General features: G+C 43.9%; 1 protein-coding gene and 1 non-coding gene across 5 annotated transcripts; both read left to right on the top strand.

The window, feature by feature from the left end:
• Positions 1 to 247: 247 nt before the first annotated feature.
• Positions 248 to 350, top strand: LOC123574300 (small nucleolar RNA U13). Its single transcript, XR_006699182.2, has one exon. It is a non-coding gene; the product is annotated as a small nucleolar RNA U13 (small nucleolar RNA).
• Positions 351 to 5,867: 5,517 nt separating this feature from the next.
• On the top strand, positions 5,868 to 11,108 carry DRD1 (dopamine receptor D1). Of its 4 annotated transcripts, XM_065547054.1 has the most exons (4): positions 5,868 to 6,005; positions 6,186 to 6,250; positions 7,015 to 7,451; positions 7,568 to 11,108. In XM_065547054.1, exon 4 carries the CDS (start codon positions 8,052 to 8,054, stop codon positions 9,390 to 9,392), a length of 1,341 nt encoding a protein of 446 aa, XP_065403126.1. In that variant the 5' UTR covers positions 5,868 to 6,005; positions 6,186 to 6,250; positions 7,015 to 7,451; positions 7,568 to 8,051; the 3' UTR covers positions 9,393 to 11,108. The 4 variants fall into 4 exon arrangements, with proteins under 4 accessions (XP_065403126.1, XP_065403128.1, XP_045250454.1 ...); XM_045394519.2 differs by lacking the exons at positions 5,868 to 6,005; positions 6,186 to 6,250 and adding an exon at positions 6,382 to 6,506; XM_065547056.1 differs by lacking the exon at positions 7,015 to 7,451 and having other exon boundaries at positions 5,868 to 6,250.
• The last annotated feature ends 10,046 nt before the right edge of the window (positions 11,109 to 21,154 follow it).

Genomic DNA, 21,154 nt, shown 5'->3' with positions numbered 1-21,154 from the left:
TCTTCAGAGAGTCCCCTTTGAGTGTTCAGCAGAGGACTTGCCAGTACATGAGTGTGCAGAAATCTAAGCATGGAAATTACAAGGAACAGTATCTCAGTGCCCGGCACTGACGCGGGGCCATGAACAGGGTTTGCCACCACCAGCCAGACACACTGAAAAAGAATCTTGCTTCAGTCACACAAAATCAATAAACCCAGATGAAACTCTGCTCTGGTTCTACCTACTACCTCTTAAAAGCAATACCCGAATCCTTTTGTGGTTCATAAGCATAATGATTCGGTTTTCATGCTCATGTGTGAGATGCGCTGCCTCAAGCCTTGTTACAGTGTCAGCACGTCACTCATCTGATGTGAGGAAAGAAAGGAACAAAAGAAAAAAGAGGGGAAAAAAGAAAGAAAAAGAAAAAAAGCAAGAACTGAAGGATTAAACTGTTTCCAAATAACTGTAATATCTTCTAGAGCAAAACTCAAGACTATTTTTAAGAATATGAAAAGGCTAGCACCAACTAGATAAAATTTACAATGTATGACATCCAAAAAAATGAGCAGGCATGAAAAGAATTAGACAAATATGACCCATGATGAAGAGAAAAATCAATTGAATGGACGCAGAGGTTAGAATTAGCAAAGAAGGACATTAAAATAGTTATTATAACCATATTTCACATATTCAGAAAGTTAAGTGGATACACAGGAAATGTAAAAAAGATGTAAAATGAACTTTCAGACAAGAAAACTACAAAATGTGAGATGAAAAATACACAGAATGAGATCTGACAACACGTTAGTCCTTGCAGAAGAAAAATGTTAGTTGACTCGAAGATATAACAATAGAAACTATCCAGAATGAAATACAGAGGGAAAAGAGAGTAAAGAGAAGAGAATCTGCATCAGCGAGTTGGAGGCCAACTGCAAGCAGTCCATGCATTTAACGAACCCAAAGAAGAGAATGAAAGGGGAAAGATAAAAAGAACTATTTAGGCCAGGTGCAGTGGCTCACGCCGGTAATCCCAACACTTTGGGAGGCCGAGTGGGCAGATCACTTGAGGTTAGGAGTTCGAGACCGGCGTGGCCAACCTGCTGAAACCCCATCTTTATTAAAAATACAAAAATTAGCTGGGCGTGGTGGTGTGCACCTGTAATCCCAGCTACTCAGGAGGCTGGGGCAGAAGAATCACTTGAGCCCAGGAGGCCAACGTTGCAGTGAGCAGAGATTGTGCCACTGCACTCTAGCCTGAATGACAGAGTGAGACTCTGTTAAAAAAATAAAAATAAAAAAAAATTAAGGAATAATGACCACAGTTTTCCAAATTGACAAAAACTGTAAGCCTATAGACTAGAAAAACATGCTAAAGATTTGAAGAAAACTATTCTTAGGTAGATCTTGATCAAATCGCTTAAAACCGGTGATAAAGAAAAAACAATCTTAATAGCCAGAGAAAAGAAAGACATGTTATGTAGAGAGGGACAAAGATAAGGTTGATAGCAGATATTTTGTTGGAAAAAATATAAATAAGAAGATAGCAGATCAACATCTGAAACCATTAAAATGAAAAATCTGTCCATCTAGAATTCTATACCTAGCAAAAATATCTTTCAAGAATGAAAGCAAAATGGATACTTTTTAGAGATATAAAAACTGAAAAAAATCAACCACCAGCAGCCCTGCACTTCAGGAAATGTTAAAGGTCATCCTTCTAGCAGAAAGATGATCCCAGATGGCAATATGGATCTACATAAAAAGGAAGAACATCAGAAATGGCACATGGGAAACATACAGTATTTATTTCTTATTACTTAAGCGTTCTTTAAAAGATAATTGACCATTTAAGAAGACTTGGAAGAATACTATTGTAATGTTCTTAATGATACATGGAATGATATAATATCACTTAAATGCAGGCTTTGAAAAATATTACATATGTATGTTATAAAATATATATGTGTATATGTGTGTATAAATATATATAGACAGAGAAATGATATTAACTCTAAAGCAACCGTGAAAATAACAAAAAATTATAGAAAATTAGCCAATAAAAAAGATAAAATGGAATTATAAAAACTACTCAGTTAAGCCTATAAAAGGCAGAAAAGAGGGGAAAAAGGGAAAAAAGAGCAGGTGCAACAATAGAAAACACATTATGCGCGTTCCACTACCTATCAACCACTGAAGAAACTGATATATATTGATTTTGAAATTTTAAAGTGTTGATTTTTGAATTGTGTAACTATAGGAGAGGAAAATACGACACAGGATTAGGAATTTCAGAGAAGTTACATTTACTGTCGGAAACAAGCATTCTAGTTACTTAGTCAAGGTCAGCCAAACTTTCTCTCTTTTCACTAACATCATAAGCTAATCATTTTGTGTATAAAGTCAGCTTTAACAATCCTAAAGACTCTTAAATACATCATTTGATATACTTGACAGTTCCATTGTTTTATTTATTCTTTTATGAGATTAAGCTCCCCTTTGATAGTGTGCCTTCTGTATTCACCGACTTTTATATACTCCAAATAAAGATTTGTTGAAAAGCATCATTTTGACCTCCCCCTCTTCTCTGTGCATAAATCACACACGGTAGAGCTTAAAAGACATACTAAGTTGTTAAACAAAGGTGCTTTTGTGTTGGGTTTACATTCTCAGCATGATCTAATACCTGATTGCATTTTTATTTGTGTTCTTGATGTTTGTGGGGGAGATTTTTATAGAACAAAATGGAAGGCTTTGTTTCACCTTAGCTTCAAGTAAGAAAATAGGAAAAACTCCAAACCTCTAGCAAAACTGTAAGTTCCTCTGAAATTCACACTCTGTGCAAAGTGAAACACTGAGATTTAAGCTCCATTTTACTCTTTCCTGTTCTCTCAGCAATGATGTTCAAAAGCCAGTGACCTATGTCTGTTAGGAAGGCACCTCAGGCATTGAGTTATAGAATGATAGAGAAACTGGTCCAACACTCTGGTTTTCCTGGTGATCTGAAACAAAATCACCTCCTTGGTTATTCTCAGGTTCTCTCCTTCTCTGCCTGTTTAGCAGGTTTTGCTTTGCTGGCTGGGTTTCTGAGCCTTTTTTTTATGTGTTATGATGTCTAGTCTGTTTTCTGCTACTGTAACAGAATACCACCGACTATGTAAACTATAAACAATGAAGTTTATTTGGCTCAAGTTCCTGGAGGCTGGGAAGTCCCACATCATGCGGTGGCATCATAACTTGGCAGAAGAAGGGAGTACACAAGAGGCAGGGTGGGAATGGAGGCTGAACTTATCCTTTTGTCAGGAGCTCCCTCCAGCAGTAACTAACCCACTCCAGAGATAACAAGATAGTGGTATTAGTCCAGTCAGGAGGGCAGAACCCTTTGGCCTAATCACCTCCTAAAGGCCCCAACTCTTAATCTTGTCACAATGGCAATTAAATTTCAACATGAGTTTTGGCAGACATTCAAACCACAGCATATGGGTAGGGAGGAGATTTAATATCTGACATTGAAAATGACAGGAATTTACTTGTGGTGGAGAAATATAGCTCTCAACCACTACCAAAATGCTGTGTGTTGATTTGATCACCTGGACTTGTCAGGTAAATGGGTGGAGAGAAAAAGATAAAGGTCAGTATGGGCTAGTTTGAAATACTTTAGGTGATTTTTCAAGCAAAACAAAAAAGTTTTTTTGAGCAGCTGGTGGGCTTGAGGGAAATGAGAACATGAAGTATGCTATGAATGTTCCTTTGAACAAAATTTTGATTAATATTTAAATGTCATGTCAAATATTTTTCCACTGTTAAACTGATGTTTTCTTGAGTGTGATACCACCTGAAGCCCAGGTGTTGTGATGTGTTTGTCATCCTTGTTTTAATTACAAGAACGGCGGCATTGTTGTTGGCTCTGAGAAGACTGGGGAACTGCGGGCACTTCTGAAAGGCAGTCATTAGACAGAAATTTTACCCCTCAAATTGGCCTCATCCTCACCTCCGGTGTGTGCTACCTCGATTTTGGGGTGGCAGGGCAGTTAGTGTGTTCTTTCGAGGTTACTTCCTGAAGTACATTTTCTTGCCATATGGAATATTCCTACAGAGTCCTGCCTCCCCCAGTCCAATCCCGCTGGCTCTTATCCTGCAGATCAGGACCCCACCCTTTCCTGCTTTCCAAGGTTAATGCTGAATTTCCCCTACCTATTTTATTTCTGGGTAGTTTCAGTGGAAAATTGCAGATGCCAATGTAGAATGTCAGGAGTTAAATGCTCAGGCTTACATGACAGTCTCGAACCAGAAACATATATTTAATTTGTGTTTATTAGTAAAAGGGAAAGAAAGAAAATGAAACAAGGTCAAGAAGCTTGGAGAATGATGGCCTTGGGGAAAGTGATCCAAAAGTGTTATGTTAAGCACGACTTAGGGCTCTATAGAAATGTGGTTCTTGGGGAATGTGTGTGGCAACAATTGTGTCTCTGACCCCCAGTCTGTTGGACACTGTGTGTGACAGCAAGGCCGTGGGTGGGAGGAGAGAGCTGTGAGCACAGGCACAGGAGGGTCTGTGCCAGCAATACGGTCGTTTCATTTAAAGCCAAGGTGCAAAAGGCCGAGCGCGATGGCTGGCGCCTGTAATCCCAGCGCTTTGGGAGGCCAAGGCAGGTGGATCACCTGAGGTCAGGAGTTTGAGACTAGCCTGGTCAACATAGTGAAACCCCATCTCTACTAAAAAGACAAAAAATTACCCGGGCGTTGTGGCAGACACCTGCAATCCCAGCTACTTGGGCGGCTGAGGCAGGAGAAGCGCTTGAACCCAGGAGGCAGAGGTTACAGTGAGCTAAGACAGAGCCATTACACTCCAGCCTGGGTGACAGAGCAAGACTCTGCCTCTAAATAAATAAATAAATAAATAAATAAATAAACAAACAAATAACCAAGGTACAGTTTGTGCTGGCGAACTAAATGGAATTATTACTTGGTTTAGGTTTTTTTTTTTTTTTTTCCAGAGAAAATTTTTGCTTCTGATATGTTGCATGGCTCTTGTGGAGATTGGACTGTTGGGTTTTTTTTTTTTTTGAAACGGAGTCTCGCTCTGTCGTCCAGGCTGGAGTGCAGTGGCGCGATCTCGGCTCACTGCAAGCTCCGCCTCCCAGGTTCACACCATTCTCCTGCCTCAGCCTCCCGAGTAGCTGGGACTATCAGGCACCTGCCACCACGCCCGGCTAATTTTTTGTATTTTTAGTAGAGACGGGGTTTCACCGTGTTAGCCAGGATGGTCTCGATCTCCTGACCTCATGATCTGCCTGCCTCGGCCTCCCAAAGTGCAGGGATTACAGGAGTAAGCCGCCGTGCCTGGCCTGGACTGTTGGTTTTTTATTGGGTGCCAGGGGTTCCTGCCCAGGGAGGGTTGACGGGCTCCTAGGTTTGGTGCCAAGCCCCCTGGAAACACCGTCTCAGTTAATACTTAGGACAATCCTGTTAAGTCCTCGTGGTTTCATTGAGGAAGAACCCGAGCTCAGAGAGGAGAGAGTGCACATTGCAGCCGACGGTGGCAGGGCAGGACCAGGCGGTCAAGCAGTGTGACCTGGGGGCTCCATGCTTATTCTCCTCATACCTTTCGGGAAGGCACAGGAAGGCACCACAATGTCGCAATTTCCGCACAATTAGTGCAAAGTCTCACCTGTGAGCTTGCCTGGGGCAACCAGGAGAGGCTGGGGGCTCCTTCTCCACCAGGCCCTGCTGCCTCCATATGGCTCTTCCTTGTATTTTAGCCCTGTAGGTAAGTTTCCAGTTTGTGGGTTCCTATACCACATGTGCTGAGTTAAAAGAACAGGTGGGCAGCGGCGCAGCTCCCGCGTTAGCTGCGTGACTTTGAGCAGGCCCCGCTACCTTTCTGAGCCGCATTTCCACTTGGGCGAAGCGGGATGAGCCGACCCCGGAGCGGGGGAAGGATTGTTTTAACGGGGGAACAACGTAAAGAGTGCACCGGCAACACGGATGCTGCCGAGTCAATGCCCGCTCTGCCTTTCTCTTTGACAGTAAGGCTTGCGTCTTGCCTGCTCTAGCACCCCAGGTTTGAACGCAGTGGGCGCACAGGAGGAAACATTGGTTCACGAATACAATGCCAGCAAAGTAAAATTTTTCACCCATGTCCTTTTTTCGGGGCATTTCAAGCGGAGGAGCCCTGAGTGAAGAAGATTCCGCTTCCCTGTTTTCAGGTTGGCAGTCATGGACCGGGAAAAGCGAGCCGCGGCGCGGGTCCCTGGCGGTCGCTGGAACGCTTGTGAGTGAGGTTGGTCCCTGCGAGGGCACAGCGGGGTCTCGGGAAGTCGCAGCCGCCGGCAGAGGGCGCTCCGGGCACACGGAGCGCGCGGCGCTCGGGTTGGGGCGCTGGGTAGGCGCGGGGCACCCGCTGCAGTCCGGCGTTGACCGCAGCCGGGACGCGCCCGCCACCGGGGCGGAGAAGGAGTGTGTCCCCTCGTGGCGCAGCGGCGCGCGCTGGCCCGGATCGCCGCTGCGCCGCGCCCTCCCTGCGAGCGGTGAGTACAGGCGCCCACGGGCATCTCTCAGCCTACTTAGGGGGCACTTGGAGACAACGCAGGTCGGACGTCGGCCGGCAGTTCTGGGAGTTGGTGTGCAGAGAATGGGGGGCTCCTGCTCGCTTATGGCTTTGGGTCGGGCTAGGGGTTGACCCCAAGAGGCGCTGGATGTCGGGGCCGAGCTTTGCTTTCAGGGGACTCAAGCTTACTTGAGGTTCTGACATCGGATTTGTCTCGCCGGCCCCGCGCGTGCTGCGCTGAGCTCCGGAGACTGGCGAGATAACCAAGGAGTGCAAGCACTCACCCGGGCGTCCTCCGCCCACCTCGCCCGCAGAACCATCCAGGGGGACCACGTGCGGCTGTCGCCCGCAACTCTGACTGTCAAGCGAGGACCGCCCCCAGGGCAGGGGAGGGGACGCGCGGGCGGGGTGGGCTGTGCCCCGCGGGAACCCCGCCGGCCCGTGCGCCTGCTGGTGCCAGCTCGGCTCGCTGCCTCGCATTGCCACAGGCTCCTGAGAAGTCGCGGGCAGTTTCTGCCGGGAGGCGCAGGGCCCTGCCGTGTAGGGCTGAAGGCCGCCCGAGGTTCGCCAAGGCTCTGGGCTCTCGAAAGGAAGACGAGAAAAGAAGCTGCCCAGGGGACCAGTCCTGGGAATGCTCTCTCCCAAGGAAGCTTCGAGCGCCCAGGAGCCCTTAGCCTGGGTCCAGTGCCCTTTGAAAAATCCCTAGCTGTTCAAGGCAGTGGGGCGGCGCCTCCTCTCTGGGCACCTGGCGTGGGATCCTTTCCCCAAACGCACCCCGGCGATTTTTGCGCACCGGGAGCCGAACCCCTGCTGCTCGCAGCTGACTGGGCTCAGGCGCGCTTCCACAGCGTTTCAGAGCCGTTGCGCCTGGCGAAGTCCACATTCCAAGCTCCAGGGGCTTTGAGAGAGACGACCCCAAGGCAAGGTAGGTGGCTGGGATGGGCTTGCCCTGGGGATTATTAGGTTGGGCTTGACGTGAGTAAAGACGCGATCTGCTTAAGTCTTGGAGAAAGACCGTGTGTTTTCTCTTTGCTTTTTAAGGCGTTTGGAGAGCTGCTGAGGAGCCAGCGGCTTGGTGGAGCGAGAAGACATGTATTTTCAGCTGAGTCTCAGAAGGGGAGAATTTCCTGTGATCACCAGAGAAGCAACAGCCCCGAAATGTGATTGCAACTGACTAGCAGAGCAGAGGCCCAGGAGTCACTGGATTGATGATTTAGAACATGCTAAAAAGCCAACGCTTTATTTGGGGGAATTCAGGGGCTTTCTGGTGCCCAGGACAGTGACCTGCAGCAACGAAGTCAGAAGACAAATGTAGAAATCAAGAGTGACAGTCCGCAGGATTGACTTGGATTGCCACTCAAGCAGTCCTCTGATGGAATGTTGGTGAAGTCCTCTGCCAGGGAAGCAATAGGGCTGTGCAAGGGGCTGCCTGGTGGGGAGGACTCCTGGAAATCTGACTGACCCCTATTCCCTGCTTAGGAACTTGAGGGGTGTCAGAGCCCCTGATGTGCTTTCCCTTAGGAAGATGAGGACTCTGAACACCTCTGCCATGGACGGGACTGGGCTGGTGGTGGAGAGGGACTTTTCTGTTCGTATCCTCACTGCCTGTTTCCTGTCGCTGCTCATCCTGTCCACGCTCCTGGGGAACACGCTGGTCTGTGCTGCCGTTATCAGGTTTCGACACCTGCGGTCCAAGGTTACCAACTTCTTTGTCATCTCCTTGGCCGTGTCAGACCTCTTGGTGGCCGTCTTGGTCATGCCCTGGAAAGCAGTGGCTGAGATTGCTGGCTTCTGGCCCTTTGGGTCCTTCTGTAACATCTGGGTGGCCTTTGACATCATGTGCTCCACCGCGTCCATCCTCAACCTCTGTGTGATCAGCGTGGACAGGTACTGGGCTATCTCCAGCCCTTTCCGGTATGAGAGAAAGATGACCCCCAAGGCAGCCTTCATCCTGATCAGTGTGGCATGGACCTTGTCTGTACTCATCTCCTTCATCCCAGTGCAGCTCAGCTGGCACAAGGCAAAACCCACCAGCCCCTCTGATGGGAATGCCACTTCCCTGGCTGAGACCATAGACAACTGTGATTCCAGCCTCAGCAGGACATATGCCATCTCATCCTCTGTAATAAGTTTTTACATCCCTGTGGCCATCATGATTGTCACGTACACCAGGATCTACAGGATTGCTCAGAAACAAATACGGCGCATTGCGGCCTTGGAGAGGGCAGCAGTCCATGCCAAGAATTGCCAGACCACCACAGGTAATGGAAAGCCTGTCGAATGTTCTCAACCGGAAAGTTCTTTTAAGATGTCCTTCAAAAGAGAAACTAAAGTCCTGAAGACTCTGTCAGTGATCATGGGCGTGTTTGTGTGCTGTTGGCTACCTTTCTTCATCCTGAACTGCATTTTGCCGTTCTGCGGGTCTGGGGAGACGCAGCCCTTCTGCATCGATTCCATCACCTTTGACGTGTTTGTGTGGTTTGGGTGGGCTAATTCATCCTTGAACCCCATCATTTATGCCTTTAATGCTGATTTTCGGAAGGCATTTTCAACCCTCTTAGGATGCTACAGACTTTGCCCGGCGACAAATAATGCCATAGAGACGGTGAGTATCAATAACAATGGGGCCGCGATGTTTTCCAGCCATCACGAGCCACGAGGTTCTATCTCCAAGGAGTGCAATCTGGTTTACCTGATCCCACATGCTGTGGGCTCCTCTGAGGACCTGAAGAAGGAGGAGGCAGCTGGAATCGCCAGACCCTTGGAGAAGCTGTCCCCAGCCCTATCGGTCATATTGGACTATGACACTGACGTCTCTCTGGAGAAGATCCAACCCATCACACAAAACGGACAGCACCCAACTTGAACTCCCAGATGAATCCTGCCACACGTGCTCATCCCAAAAGCTAGAGGAACTTGCTCTGGGGCTTGCTGTTAAGAAACTAAGGTATGGTGAGACTCTGAGGTGTCAGGAGAGCCCTCTGCTGCTTTCCAACACACAACTAACTCTATTTTCAAATACATTCCAGTGTATTTCCCGTGTTGTTCATAGTCAATCAAACGGGGACACTATAAACATGGGGAGCCACAAGGGACATGTCTTTGGCTTCAGAATTGTTTTTAGAAATTTATTCTTATCTTAGGACTTACAAAATAGGGCAAAGAATCAACAGTGAACAGCTTCACTTAAAATCAAATCTTTCTGGGAAGAAAATGAGATGGGTTGAGTTTGCTGTATACAAACAGGTGCTAACACTGTTCCAAGCAAAGTTTTCAGATTGTAAAGGTAGGTGCATGCCTTCATCCATTATTTCTAAAACATTAATTGAGCCTCACGGTAGGAATGAAAATTTTCTCCAGAATTGAGAGATGTTTTGTTGATATTGGTTCTATTTATTTATTGTATATATGGATATTTTTAATTTATTATATAATAAATCTATATTTATCATATTTAATAGGATAAATTAATGAGCTTTATCCAAGACCTTACAACCACATTTCTGGCCATTTAACTAGCACTTTATAAGTCAATGAAACAAACACACAGATTCTGTGACATTCTAAATGTTCATGTAACTTCTAGAAACATAGCAGAAACTGATAGATAAGAGAATAAAGTTGAAATGATTCCTTAAAATTCATGGATACAAATAAATGCAAGGTGAGAATTGACAAATGCTATAAATGCTTTCTTTTCTGAAAAGATTTTGAAAAATTTAAAAAAGTACAGCTACTACTGTGTTCAAAATGTTTTAAATGACAAAAGACTTTCCCAGGGGAATTTGCAATTCTGTAAATATCTTAAATAAAAGCCAGCTTAAGAGGAACCCAGCATTAAATTTATGATCTTAGTTGGTAATGAAAAGTATACGCTGCTTTGTATTTATGTAAAATAATTGGCCCTCTCCATCTTTTCTCATTTCACGTGTCAGGTAGTTTTTCTGAACCAGACAAATGGCTTTCCTGGAGAGAGATGCATAGCAAGGACAGTGGGTTACAGCAGTCCCACTAAGGGACCAGACTCAAACCCTGCATTTCCAACTTACCAGGTCAAACCAAGCCACTCAGTGGGGCTACTTTTTGTAGTGCTTCAATCTGAATTTAGAGCTGAGTTTTAAAGAAGTCTTTAAATGTTAATGGTATACTGACTAACGAATAGTGCCTCATTATCATCCTTGAGTCAGATGCTTCTGTTGGTGGGAGAAACAGAAGAATCCTTCCCTTTGGGGGTATTGAGTCCCCTAAAGCCATCAGCATCTCTTTTGACAAATGCTAGTCCTTTCTCTGTGCTTTGGAATCAAGTTCCTGCATCATCACCCGGACTGTAAAAAGTATCATAAGCCTCCCTTGCCAGATGCCAACTCGTGAGGCATTTCAACAGAGTTTCTTTGAAATGTTTACAAAGTATTCTTCTTGATAAGCAATGAACTTAACATTTAGATGCAATCCGTGAAAAGAAAAAAAATCTGAAAAATATCTCCTGCATCAGGTCTGTGTTATTTATGTATTGTGAATGTTTTCTTAATTTTATTGGCTGTATGCTTTCTTACACATAATAAAAATATTTTGTGAACTCAAATCAACCCTGAATGAGCTGTGTTGCGTTTGCTAAACGTGTTTTTAAAACTGGAACATTTCAGATCTACAAGGAAGGAAACACAGGCATTTTCAAGTATATATATATTTTTTCTTTAATGGGAGTTTCTTCTGTTACATATGGCACATGTTGCCTTTGAATATTTCGAGTGAAAATGTTTTCTGATTTGGGCTATATACTCTTTTGTCTTCTGTCTTAATAATTTTTTTTGAAAAGAGGAATTACTTGAGGAATTATTTTACTTTTCATTTCACAGATTTTAAAACTTTCTAAAATCTCTGCTTTTTCTTTCAAAAAGCCTATTTTCAAGAAAATAAAAATTTCAGAAAAGACCATGACTTGCTACTGGGTTGTTGTAGCCTCTCAGCTGATGGCAACCATCGTACATGTGATGGTTGTTTTAAAAGTAAAATATAACAATTTTTTTTTCTGGACAGAATATACAGGTTGTGATGCTGAGCTTACCAAAATGTCTTACGAGGCACATCCATAGGTCCTGCCAAAGCTACTCAGTTAATATGCTGAGCCATTTTTTTTTCCTGTACTGAGGAAAGAGAACAGCTAAACGGCAGGTGATATAGAAATTAAGGGTTAAGTGTGTAATTTGGAACATCACATAACAGATGGTGTCTTTTTCAATTCCGAATTTGCCTTCTCTGGGCTTTGGCATATAATGAACATATCTAGAATGAGCACCCATAAAGCATGATGTCTTTTCTCTCTGTTTCATAACTTTATGGGTATCTTTATTCTTTGAAGCCTAATTTTGTTTTTAAATTGGAAGCTCAGCAACACAAGCTACAATGCACAGGCAGAATTGTCAAACTAATGAAATCGGAGCCTTTACAGTTTTATCTCCTTGGCAAAAGAGTGAAAATGAGTGATATGTCTAGAAATTATGTTCAATAATTATAACATTCAATACACCTTCCGTGAGACTATACTTTGGATTCCTGGCATATTGGATGGATAAAGGGCATCTTATGAAATGTTAATTTTACTCAAAGAACCTTTCAGAGAACTTGATTTATAATTATAAAAGTGAAATTACAAGATGACATTCACTTCATTTTTAACTGTATTTGTGAGCCTTAATAATTCTAAATATATGTGAAACACTTTACCAAGATTAAGGCAGCTTGAAAGAGAGGCTTTTTTTCCCCTCTCCATCCAAGAAGGCATCTTTCCTAATCAACTAGATACACAGGTCTTATTGGTCACTGACACAGCAGGAAGTTTTGTGGAAGTGGGGATTGAACACTGGGTTTCAATGCGTAGGGTAGGCTTCATTCAGGAAAGTTACTGGTTTCTCTTGGCATCTAAGCAAGTCATGCTTTCTGAGCCTCAGTTATCCTGAGCCGTTAAATGGGAGGAGTAAAACCTCTGCATTAACTTTTTCAGTGGGGGTGTTGCCCCCCAAAGCAAATTGATATGTAGTCTAACTTCAGTGACTTTCTGAACTCTCCACTCTCTGGGGACTCCATCATGATTTATATCCAGGCCTGCACCAGCAGCATGTCAGCCACTCCTTCCCCCAGAGCCAGCCCACAGCTGAGGGCCTGGAATGTAAAAAAGCTCAGGGTTTGTTTCAGGCAGGGGAGGGCTGACATTTCAGATAGGAATTGCAGCTACCTGTGTGAGCATAGCCCTATGCCTTTGCCTCTCAGCCTGTTTGCCCATTTGTGAAACTGAAATAAATATACAGGTTCTTGGGAGGGTTAAAATGAAGTTAATGCCTATCAGAGCTCTGAGCACTGAGATGTGCTCACTGATTCTTTGCAAGATCTCTATTTTGAAGGGGTTAATCACAATATTCGTTGCATTAGTAATAATGGATTTGCTATATACTTGACTTGTCGTATGTGTGCTAAAAGCAAGTGGAAATGACTTGCAGAGTACAGGTGGTTTGGGATTTTCCCAGACACTATTGTCTTTTGCTGCGGTTATCTGGTATTCCAGAAGCAAGTGGCTTTTTATATCTGTGTGGTTAAGAAAATTGCTTTCAGTTGCCGCTAGATACTGATTGAATAAATCTGTCCACAACATTTTCTTCTTAAAATGTCTTTATCTTGTAGAATTTGTTTCAGGAGTAATAAATGAGTTGATGGCCTGCCGGCTGTTAAATTTAGGACTTACTGCTTTGCACGATCTGGTTACTTTGGTCATGAGAAGGATTGAGCCCTCTGGGCTATGAAATTGTAGTACTATATAGATTAGATGCATCTCTATGGATATGTTTGAGACTTCCTGGATATAAATGATGACAAATCAACCTGTTTATTTTATGGAGGATTGAGAGGATGGTGAGCATTCTAGCACAGACAAAATCGCTAAGATTTTGTTACCAGGCCAATCTATGTTGCCTTCTGTCACGTTAAGTAACTTCCGTGTGATGCACAGAATTTAAAAAGCAGCATTTGGACTTTAGTCTGTTACATCATTCAAGATTTGGGAGTTGTAATTTAAATAGTATTAGAAGCTCAAGATAATCTCTGATTTAAAAGGGTTTAACTTTCTAATCACTATGAGAAAATATACAAAGCCAGTTGGAATTTTTCTCATGCTCATAGAATACAGACTCTACCAGCTTTCAAAATGGGTAAATGTTTTCAGCCATTGAAAAGGATCTGCCCTAAGCTGCGTACTCAGAAGTGATACTACTTCTCATGCTTCCACTGGCAGAAATGCTAGCAAAATGGCAGTGGTGGTGGGACCTAGGAAGGCTGAATTGTAGGGCAAGATGTTTCATTTCATTTAAAAAAAAAATGGACAGGCTGCTTTACATTCCTTGAAAGTAAGGTGGGGGGTTGGTCTCTACAATAAGGGGGTTAGATAAGATGCTTTCTAAGATATTTTCTGGCTTAGAAATAGGAGACATATGGCTAACACAGTGAAACCCCATCTCTACTAAAAATACAAAAAATTAGCCGGACGTGGTGGTGCATGCCTGTAGTCCCAGTTACTTGGGAGGCTGAGGCAGGAGACTCATTTGAACCTGGGAAGCGGAGATTGCAGTAAGCCGAGATTGGCCACTGCACTCCAACGTGGGTGACAGAGCAAGACTCTGTCTCAAAAAAAAAAAAAAAAAAAAAGAAATAGGAGATATAAAATTCATTATAGGCAAAATATGACTCTGATAGGTTCCCCCGATGAGTTTCTCAAGTCCCCATTCTCTTTGCTTTCAGAAAGCTAACAGAGGGATATTTATAAAATGCAAATTTGATGGCTATGCCATTGCTTAACGTTGTTCGATGGCTCCCAATTACTTTTAGTAAAAAAATAAAGTTCATTCAGAGCCTTTCATGATCCTGCCTCTGGTGGCCTCTGCAGCCTCACCACCCTGCAGGCATTGTGAGCTTCGTCCAGTTTGTGGAGTCCTTTCTTGCTTTTAGGCCTCTGTGCCTGCCGTTCCCTGATCTGGGGCACCCTTCCCTGTTGCCTGTCCGTCCACTCCGACTCAGTCGGAGTTCCTCCTTGGCGTCTTCTTCCCACCTCTACTCCCTCATTTCTTCCCAAAGGCCCACCACGTTGTCATGAAGCGATCTCCTGACTTCCTTATCATTTTCCCTAAATTATGTGCATATGAGAGCAAAAGCTATTTTATTTTTTTCCCTCCTCTCTTTGTATATTCCTAAGCCTCTGACACACTCCCTGTCTTATAGGAGTTGCTTATTAAATCTTTGTTAAATGAATGAAAGAATGGACAAGTCAAAAGAAGGAATGCTGGAGTCACCATTTCAGCGAAGTTTATTTCTGGGTGCTTGATGTATTTGTGTAAGTCTACTAGGCTTTCTCTAAAGTCTTTGGGTACAACTTCCACATGATTTCTGAGGCTTGCAGTTCCCTAGAGTGACATGGTTGTATAGAGGTAATTGCATATATATATACACACACACACACACGCACACATGCACTTAGAGACATATACATATATAAACGTACATATATGCATACACATACATATGTGTGTATATGTATATATACGATTCAATACAGTTTGAAGTTAGTAACCTTTCAGGAGCACTTTTTATGATTCAGACCCTGTGCTGGATGCTAGGGACACAGAAATGGATTAGACACTATTCTAGTCTTAGAGGAGAAAGACATATACGCAAATAAACCATCATCAAAAAATGTGTTGAAAGTATGATGTAAGGAGAAGGAGATTTTTTTCCAGATAATGCCAATAATTCAATTTTATTGAGCCTTGATAACCACGTACCCTGCGTTGTGTCAAGCACTATACATATTCCTCATCTCACTCCATTCTGATACTCATCCTATGAGGTGGGCACACTTATCATCACTGCTATCTTACAGATCATAATTAATATTGAGAGAGGGCATGTAATGTGTTCAAGGTCACATAGCTGGTAAATGATGGGGCCAGCTTTGAATTTAGGCTGTCTGACTTCAAAGCCTATTTTTTAATCAAGAATCTGTTTACCAGGAAATAGTCCTAACCAAACAAGGACTTCCTAAGAGGGTTCCAAATATCTCAAAGACTGTGTATTAAACATTTCTTATTATTATTGATATTTTTCAAGGATATACAAAAAGTATAGACAACGGTTTTACAAACTCCTGCGAACCAGCTGTGAACATTACCGGGCTGTGAACATTAGCAACACTGAGGTTGACGGTCTTTGAAAGGGTTAAGCGAGCAATGACAACAGGAAGCTTGTATCTTTGGGTAGAGTGTAAGAAAACGTTTGAGACATTTACATTTCAAAAACACGACCTTGTGGAGTTCAAAGATAACAAAATAGGGAGATGGCTTACTCAAGGGCTGAAACATTCCTATGTTTGCAGATCAGTTCAATCAGGCTACCCCTTACTTCGGTAAACGTTTACCTACACTTGCCAGGTGCTTTTGGAGAGGGACACGAGAGCGTAAAGGCAGGATGGGGAAGACTGGGGAGTGTTACTGGCAGAGCATCGGAACTGAGCACAGCGCTGGGAAGGAAGTGGCATTGGAGGTGGGCTTGAAGGACGGACAGAGCTTTGACAGGTGGAAAGAGACAGGGAACGAGGAGAGCTGGGGTGGGAGCTCCAGTGCCTGAAAACATGGGACTGGGAAGGGGGTGCCAGATGGATTTTCTGGCTATAGGACATGAAGTGGAGATTCATTTAAATGTATTAGGTTTGGTCCAAATGGGGACTTGCAGGCTGCCAAGTTAGTGGCTTTGGGGTGATCTCTACCCTCTGCAGAAGCCCCTTCTCGGTCGCCAGAATAATTAACCAGATTATTTCCTGATAGCCCCTGGGTGTGAGCACGACCTTCCCTTCTGCACACCCTCTCCAGCTGTGCTCACCTGCCCACTGCTCTCAAAGGCACGCTGGTGGCACCTCTTCGCTTTTCTTCCAGCTGGGACACCCCTCCTCCCTGTCATCCTCATGTGTTTGAGACCCATTTCAAGTGTGGGCCTCAGAGCTGGAATCCTTCCCTCCAGACGCCAGCCCCCTTGCAGGACATCCATCTTGTCCTGTGTGCTGTTTGGTTCCCGTTCTCTCCAGTGAGTGAGGCAGCCCTTGGAGGGCTCGGTGTGTCCTTTTCAACACTGTATTCCCAGCACCCACATGGCCGAGCATGCAACAGGCACCCAAGTTAATATTTTAGTCCATTAGATGAATAAGTGAATTGATAACTTTATAAAAAGTTTAGGTGCTTATACACACACCTTAATTTTTGTTGTGGGATTGACTTTGCTGAGTTTATAAGGGCTGATCTTTTCTGTTAAATTAGGTTTCTCCATCACTGACACAATCACAGGAAGAATAAGTGACATAGTGTTTCAATGGCTCTCTCTCATGGGAATGTGCCTGGATAGCAGTCAACCCTTTTACCCAGCAGAGAGAGGAAATGTCAACCAAATGTCACAAATGTGCTCCCAGATTATCTAGCCCCACGCATGCTGTTTTGAGATTGAGTTTTTAGGACAGATGTATTTAGCATTATAAACATGTTGACCGTAATTAAGATAATGGTCAGCCCCATTTGTAAGAGCTTCTTTAATGCACCCTGCTGTTTACTGTTAAACGGTTGAGGGGGGGTGTCAGGGGAGACGGGTGCTCCACGCTAATTCTGCCAAAACAGCTGTGGGTTTTTACTTACTGTAAAACAGTGTGTTCCTGACTGGCAAATGAGAGGATTAAAGAGGATCCAGTCCGGGGGCAATAAGGTGAGGGTTCTAGTTTGTTTAAAAAGACTGGTCATAATACCTTCAAGGCAAGAGCAAATTGGCATCCCATTTTTAGAAAGCTTTCATTGGTACTAATAAGATTGCTTGCTCCTAGGGCCATGACATTTAGAATGTCACAGTTGGATGAGGTTCCACTGAATAGCAGAACTTCTGGGTTGGGGCAAGAAACGGACACTTTCTTGTCCTATTCATAGCAGTGTAAATGGATACGGACAAGTGGAAGGGGGATTTGGCTAGGACAACCAAACTTGAAAGCATGCACACAGTCTGGTCCAGCAATCCCACTTCCATGAATCTCTTTTACATGCCTCCTCACCTGTGTGCTCAGAGACGTGTGTGTAAGGGATGCACGCTGCAGCCTTGCTTGTAAAAGCCAGCTGAAGACAACCCGGGAGTCCAGCAGGAGGGGAATGAATGACTAAAATGCACATTGTTGCTAGTACGTGGTAGTTTAAAAGAAAGGTAGATCCCTAAGCACAGTTAAGAAAGAACGTTCAGAGCATATTACTAAGTGAAAAAACAAGTTGTCAAACAATACAGTTCCTTTTCTTTCAAAAAGTGTAAGAAGTATATATTTCTTAATGTAAATACACAGAAAAAGATGTAGAAAAGTGCCTACCCACCTGAATAATGGAAACAAACAAATAAACAAATGTGCGTTCATAGACAGATCTCCCATGTGGAAGAATTCCAAATAATTTAGGTAGGTAAGTCCAGCCCTCAAGGGTAAGCTCCACCCCGTGACCGTGCACCTCTGTGGTATCTCTCTCGGGAGAAGAGTGAGCTTTGGGGAGAACCGAGGAGGGGAGGCCTTAACGTTTTACTTTGTAGATTTCTTGCTTTTTACAAGAATCTTGTGTTTATGTATATCGTAGGTTTAACTATGTTAAAATTATTTGGAGAAGCGTGCTGGACTGGGTGTTAGGTTTGAGAGCTCCAGCTGTGGCTGCTTTGCTGGCGGGGTTGGGCCGAGGGTGCTGAGACCTTGAAAGAAGGTACAGTCTTGAGCACCGTATGTGTTTCTGAGCTCACCTGTGCACATCTCTGGCTTGATCATCCGCGCCTGGTTTGGCTGAGGCTGGCTGGGGCTGGGGCCTGGGTTGTAGAGGCTCAGGGGACCAGTGCAGATCACAGGGTTACAGGGCCTGCCCTGCTCCCAGCCCTTGCCCTTGCCCTTCCCCCAAGGACATGACTTTCACCACTACGTGGGGGTCTTATACAAAGGGACTCTGTTACTGAGCTTCCTCAGAGTCCATATTTGGAATAATGCTGATGAAATGCATCTCATTTAGAAAATAATGCATTGTGTGCCCTTCTCATAGGTTAAATCATTTTCTCTGTTCAGCTTTTGGGAAATGGTGAAACACACACAAGGGGGCCTTGGGGACTCCAGGTTGGGGGTCATTAGTGGGAACAGGTCTGAGGTCCTACAAGTTGACACAAAGTGGCCCTTCTCAGGGGACTGCCTTGTTTTAAGACCTTCACAGACCTCATCTACTCTGACTTTTGGTGCTCCAATGCAAATCAGATCAAACATATTAAAATGCTCCCACCTCCTTCTTAAATATATACATATATATATTTGCTGCAGAAAAGAAGATTTCATTTGTGAATTTTTTCTTAATTTTAATTTTGCAGTCCCTTTGTCATATTTTGGAGCCAATGCATTTCCCCTCAGGTCAGTTTTGGATATTTTATTAATAGTGAAAGCTCAGGGCCCTGGAGGCTTCTAGTACCCTGGCTCTGAACAAACCACAGCAAGAATTTTCTCCACGTTTTGAGAGCAAAGATGTCAGGTGCTGTTGGGCACAGCAGGAATGACCACTGCCATTTTCCCTGTTGAATCCTCTCTGTTTTCTGGCTCGGTTGCTTTTGCTCAAATGTTTAAGAGCCTCTTCTAAAAAGCAGTCTACGTTGTGACATCAACCACTTCTGATTCTTTTGAAACTGAAAAACACTCCAGTGTTTGTTCTTAGGTTTAACCTTTTGGGAGGTTTTCAAATTCTATTTTTCTCATCATTGACACAGCTATTAAATGTTTTAGTGATACTTTTATGTTAAATGTTCCCACAGGCTCCTAATTATAGATGTTTCCAGAGAAGAGCAATGAAGGCTTCAAGTTCTAAATCCAAGGTTTGAGGATCAAACCATTTAGGGCAGTATTGAGGGCAAAGACAGGTTCCCTCATCTGATCTTTCATTCTAAAAGGAGGAAGAAACGTACGTGTGAAGCATCAGATTGTATAACCTGTAAAACATTAGAAGAATGAGTCAAATGCAGAGGGGTCTCAGAGGCGAGATACTCAATCAGGGAGCATTGCTAATCTGTAGTCAGTTGTAGACAGAGATTGGTAAATGAGGTTAAGTGATTTCAAACACAAGTGTGTATAGGAGAAGGTCTTTGGGTACCTCTTTTTAGAGCATCGGTTCACGAGCGACTGACTGCTTTGGCCAGAATAAGGTTGCGTGTCATGAGGCCTCTGCCCACACTCACTCTATGTTCACAGGAACGAGCAGTCAAGACTCAACAGTCAGCTCGATTCTTCTTGTTTTTCTCCCTGACCGCTATTAAACTACTGATGTGCATTTAATAGAGATTCCAAATGCAACAGAGAAGGAGGTGGGTGTGGAGGGAGGGAGAGAGGGCACGGAGGAGGAGAGGAGAGCTGGCAGAGGAGAGAGCTTGGGGTTTGTCAAAAAATATGGGCTACCAGTTCACATTTTTTAAATGTAAGTTTTGGCTGGGCATGGTGACTCACGCCTGTAATCCCAACACAACGGGAAGCCAAGACAGGCGAGTCACCTAAGGCCAGGAGTTCGAGACCAGCCTGGTCAACATGGTGAAACCCCGTCTCTACAAAAATTTGAAAGAAAAAAATTAGCTGGGCATGATGGCAGGTGCCTATAATCCCAGCTACTTGGGAGGTTGAGGTGGGAAAATTGCTTGAACCCGGGAAGTGGAGGTTGAGCTGGACTTTAGCCTGGGCAACAGAGACTCTGTCTCAAAAAATAAAAAATAAAAACAAAAAACAGACAAAAAATAAAAGCAAGTTTTTATTATAGGATAGATTTAGATTTACAGAAAAGCTGCAGGTGTAGTATAGGGAGTTCCCATATGCACCACACCCAGTGTCCCTTATTGGTAACACCTGATGCTAATATGGTCTCAATTAGTGAACTCATGTTGATATATTATAAATTAAAATCTATATCTTGTTTGAATTTCTTTAGTTTTCCCCTAAAGGCTCTTTTCCATTCCAGGATCCCATTCAGCACAGCATATTACATTTAGTCATCACACATTCTCAGGGTCCTCTTGGCTGGGACAGTTTCTCAGATTTTTCTTATTTGGATGACTTTGACAGTTTAGAGGAGTAGTGGTCATTTGTAGATTGTCCCTCAATCAGGATTTGTTTGCTTTTCTCATAATTAGACTGAGGTTATGAGGTTTGGAAGGAAGACTGCTGAGCCTTTTTTTTTTTTTTTTTTTTTTTTTAAGACAGAGTCTCGCTCTGTCACCCATGCTGGAGTGCGTTGGCATGATCTCTGCTTACTACAAACTCTGCTTTCTGGGTTCACGCCATTCTCCTGCCTCAGCCTCCCGAGTAGGTGGGACTACAGGTGCCCACCACTGCGCCCAGCTAATTTTTTGTATTTTTAGTAGAGATGGGGTTTCACCATGTTAGCCAGGATGGTCTCGATCTCCTGACCTCGTGATCCACCCGCCTCGGCCTCACAAAGTGCTGGGATTACAGGCATGAGCCGAGCCATTTTTATCACATCATATCAAGGACGTATACTTTCAACATGACTTATTACCTTCATC

The sequence above is a fragment of the Macaca fascicularis genome, chromosome 6 (assembly GCF_037993035.2).
Source record: "Macaca fascicularis isolate 582-1 chromosome 6, T2T-MFA8v1.1".
Taxonomy (NCBI): domain Eukaryota; kingdom Metazoa; phylum Chordata; class Mammalia; order Primates; family Cercopithecidae; genus Macaca; species Macaca fascicularis.
Note: the sequence above shows the minus strand (reverse complement) of the source record. Positions and strands in the feature narration are given on the sequence as shown.

What these genes read in the sequence shown, in the direction of transcription:
- DRD1 (XM_065547054.1), top strand. Translation starts at nt 8,052, where the DNA reads ATGAGGACTCTGAACACCTCTGCCATGGACGGGACTGGGCTGGTGGTG.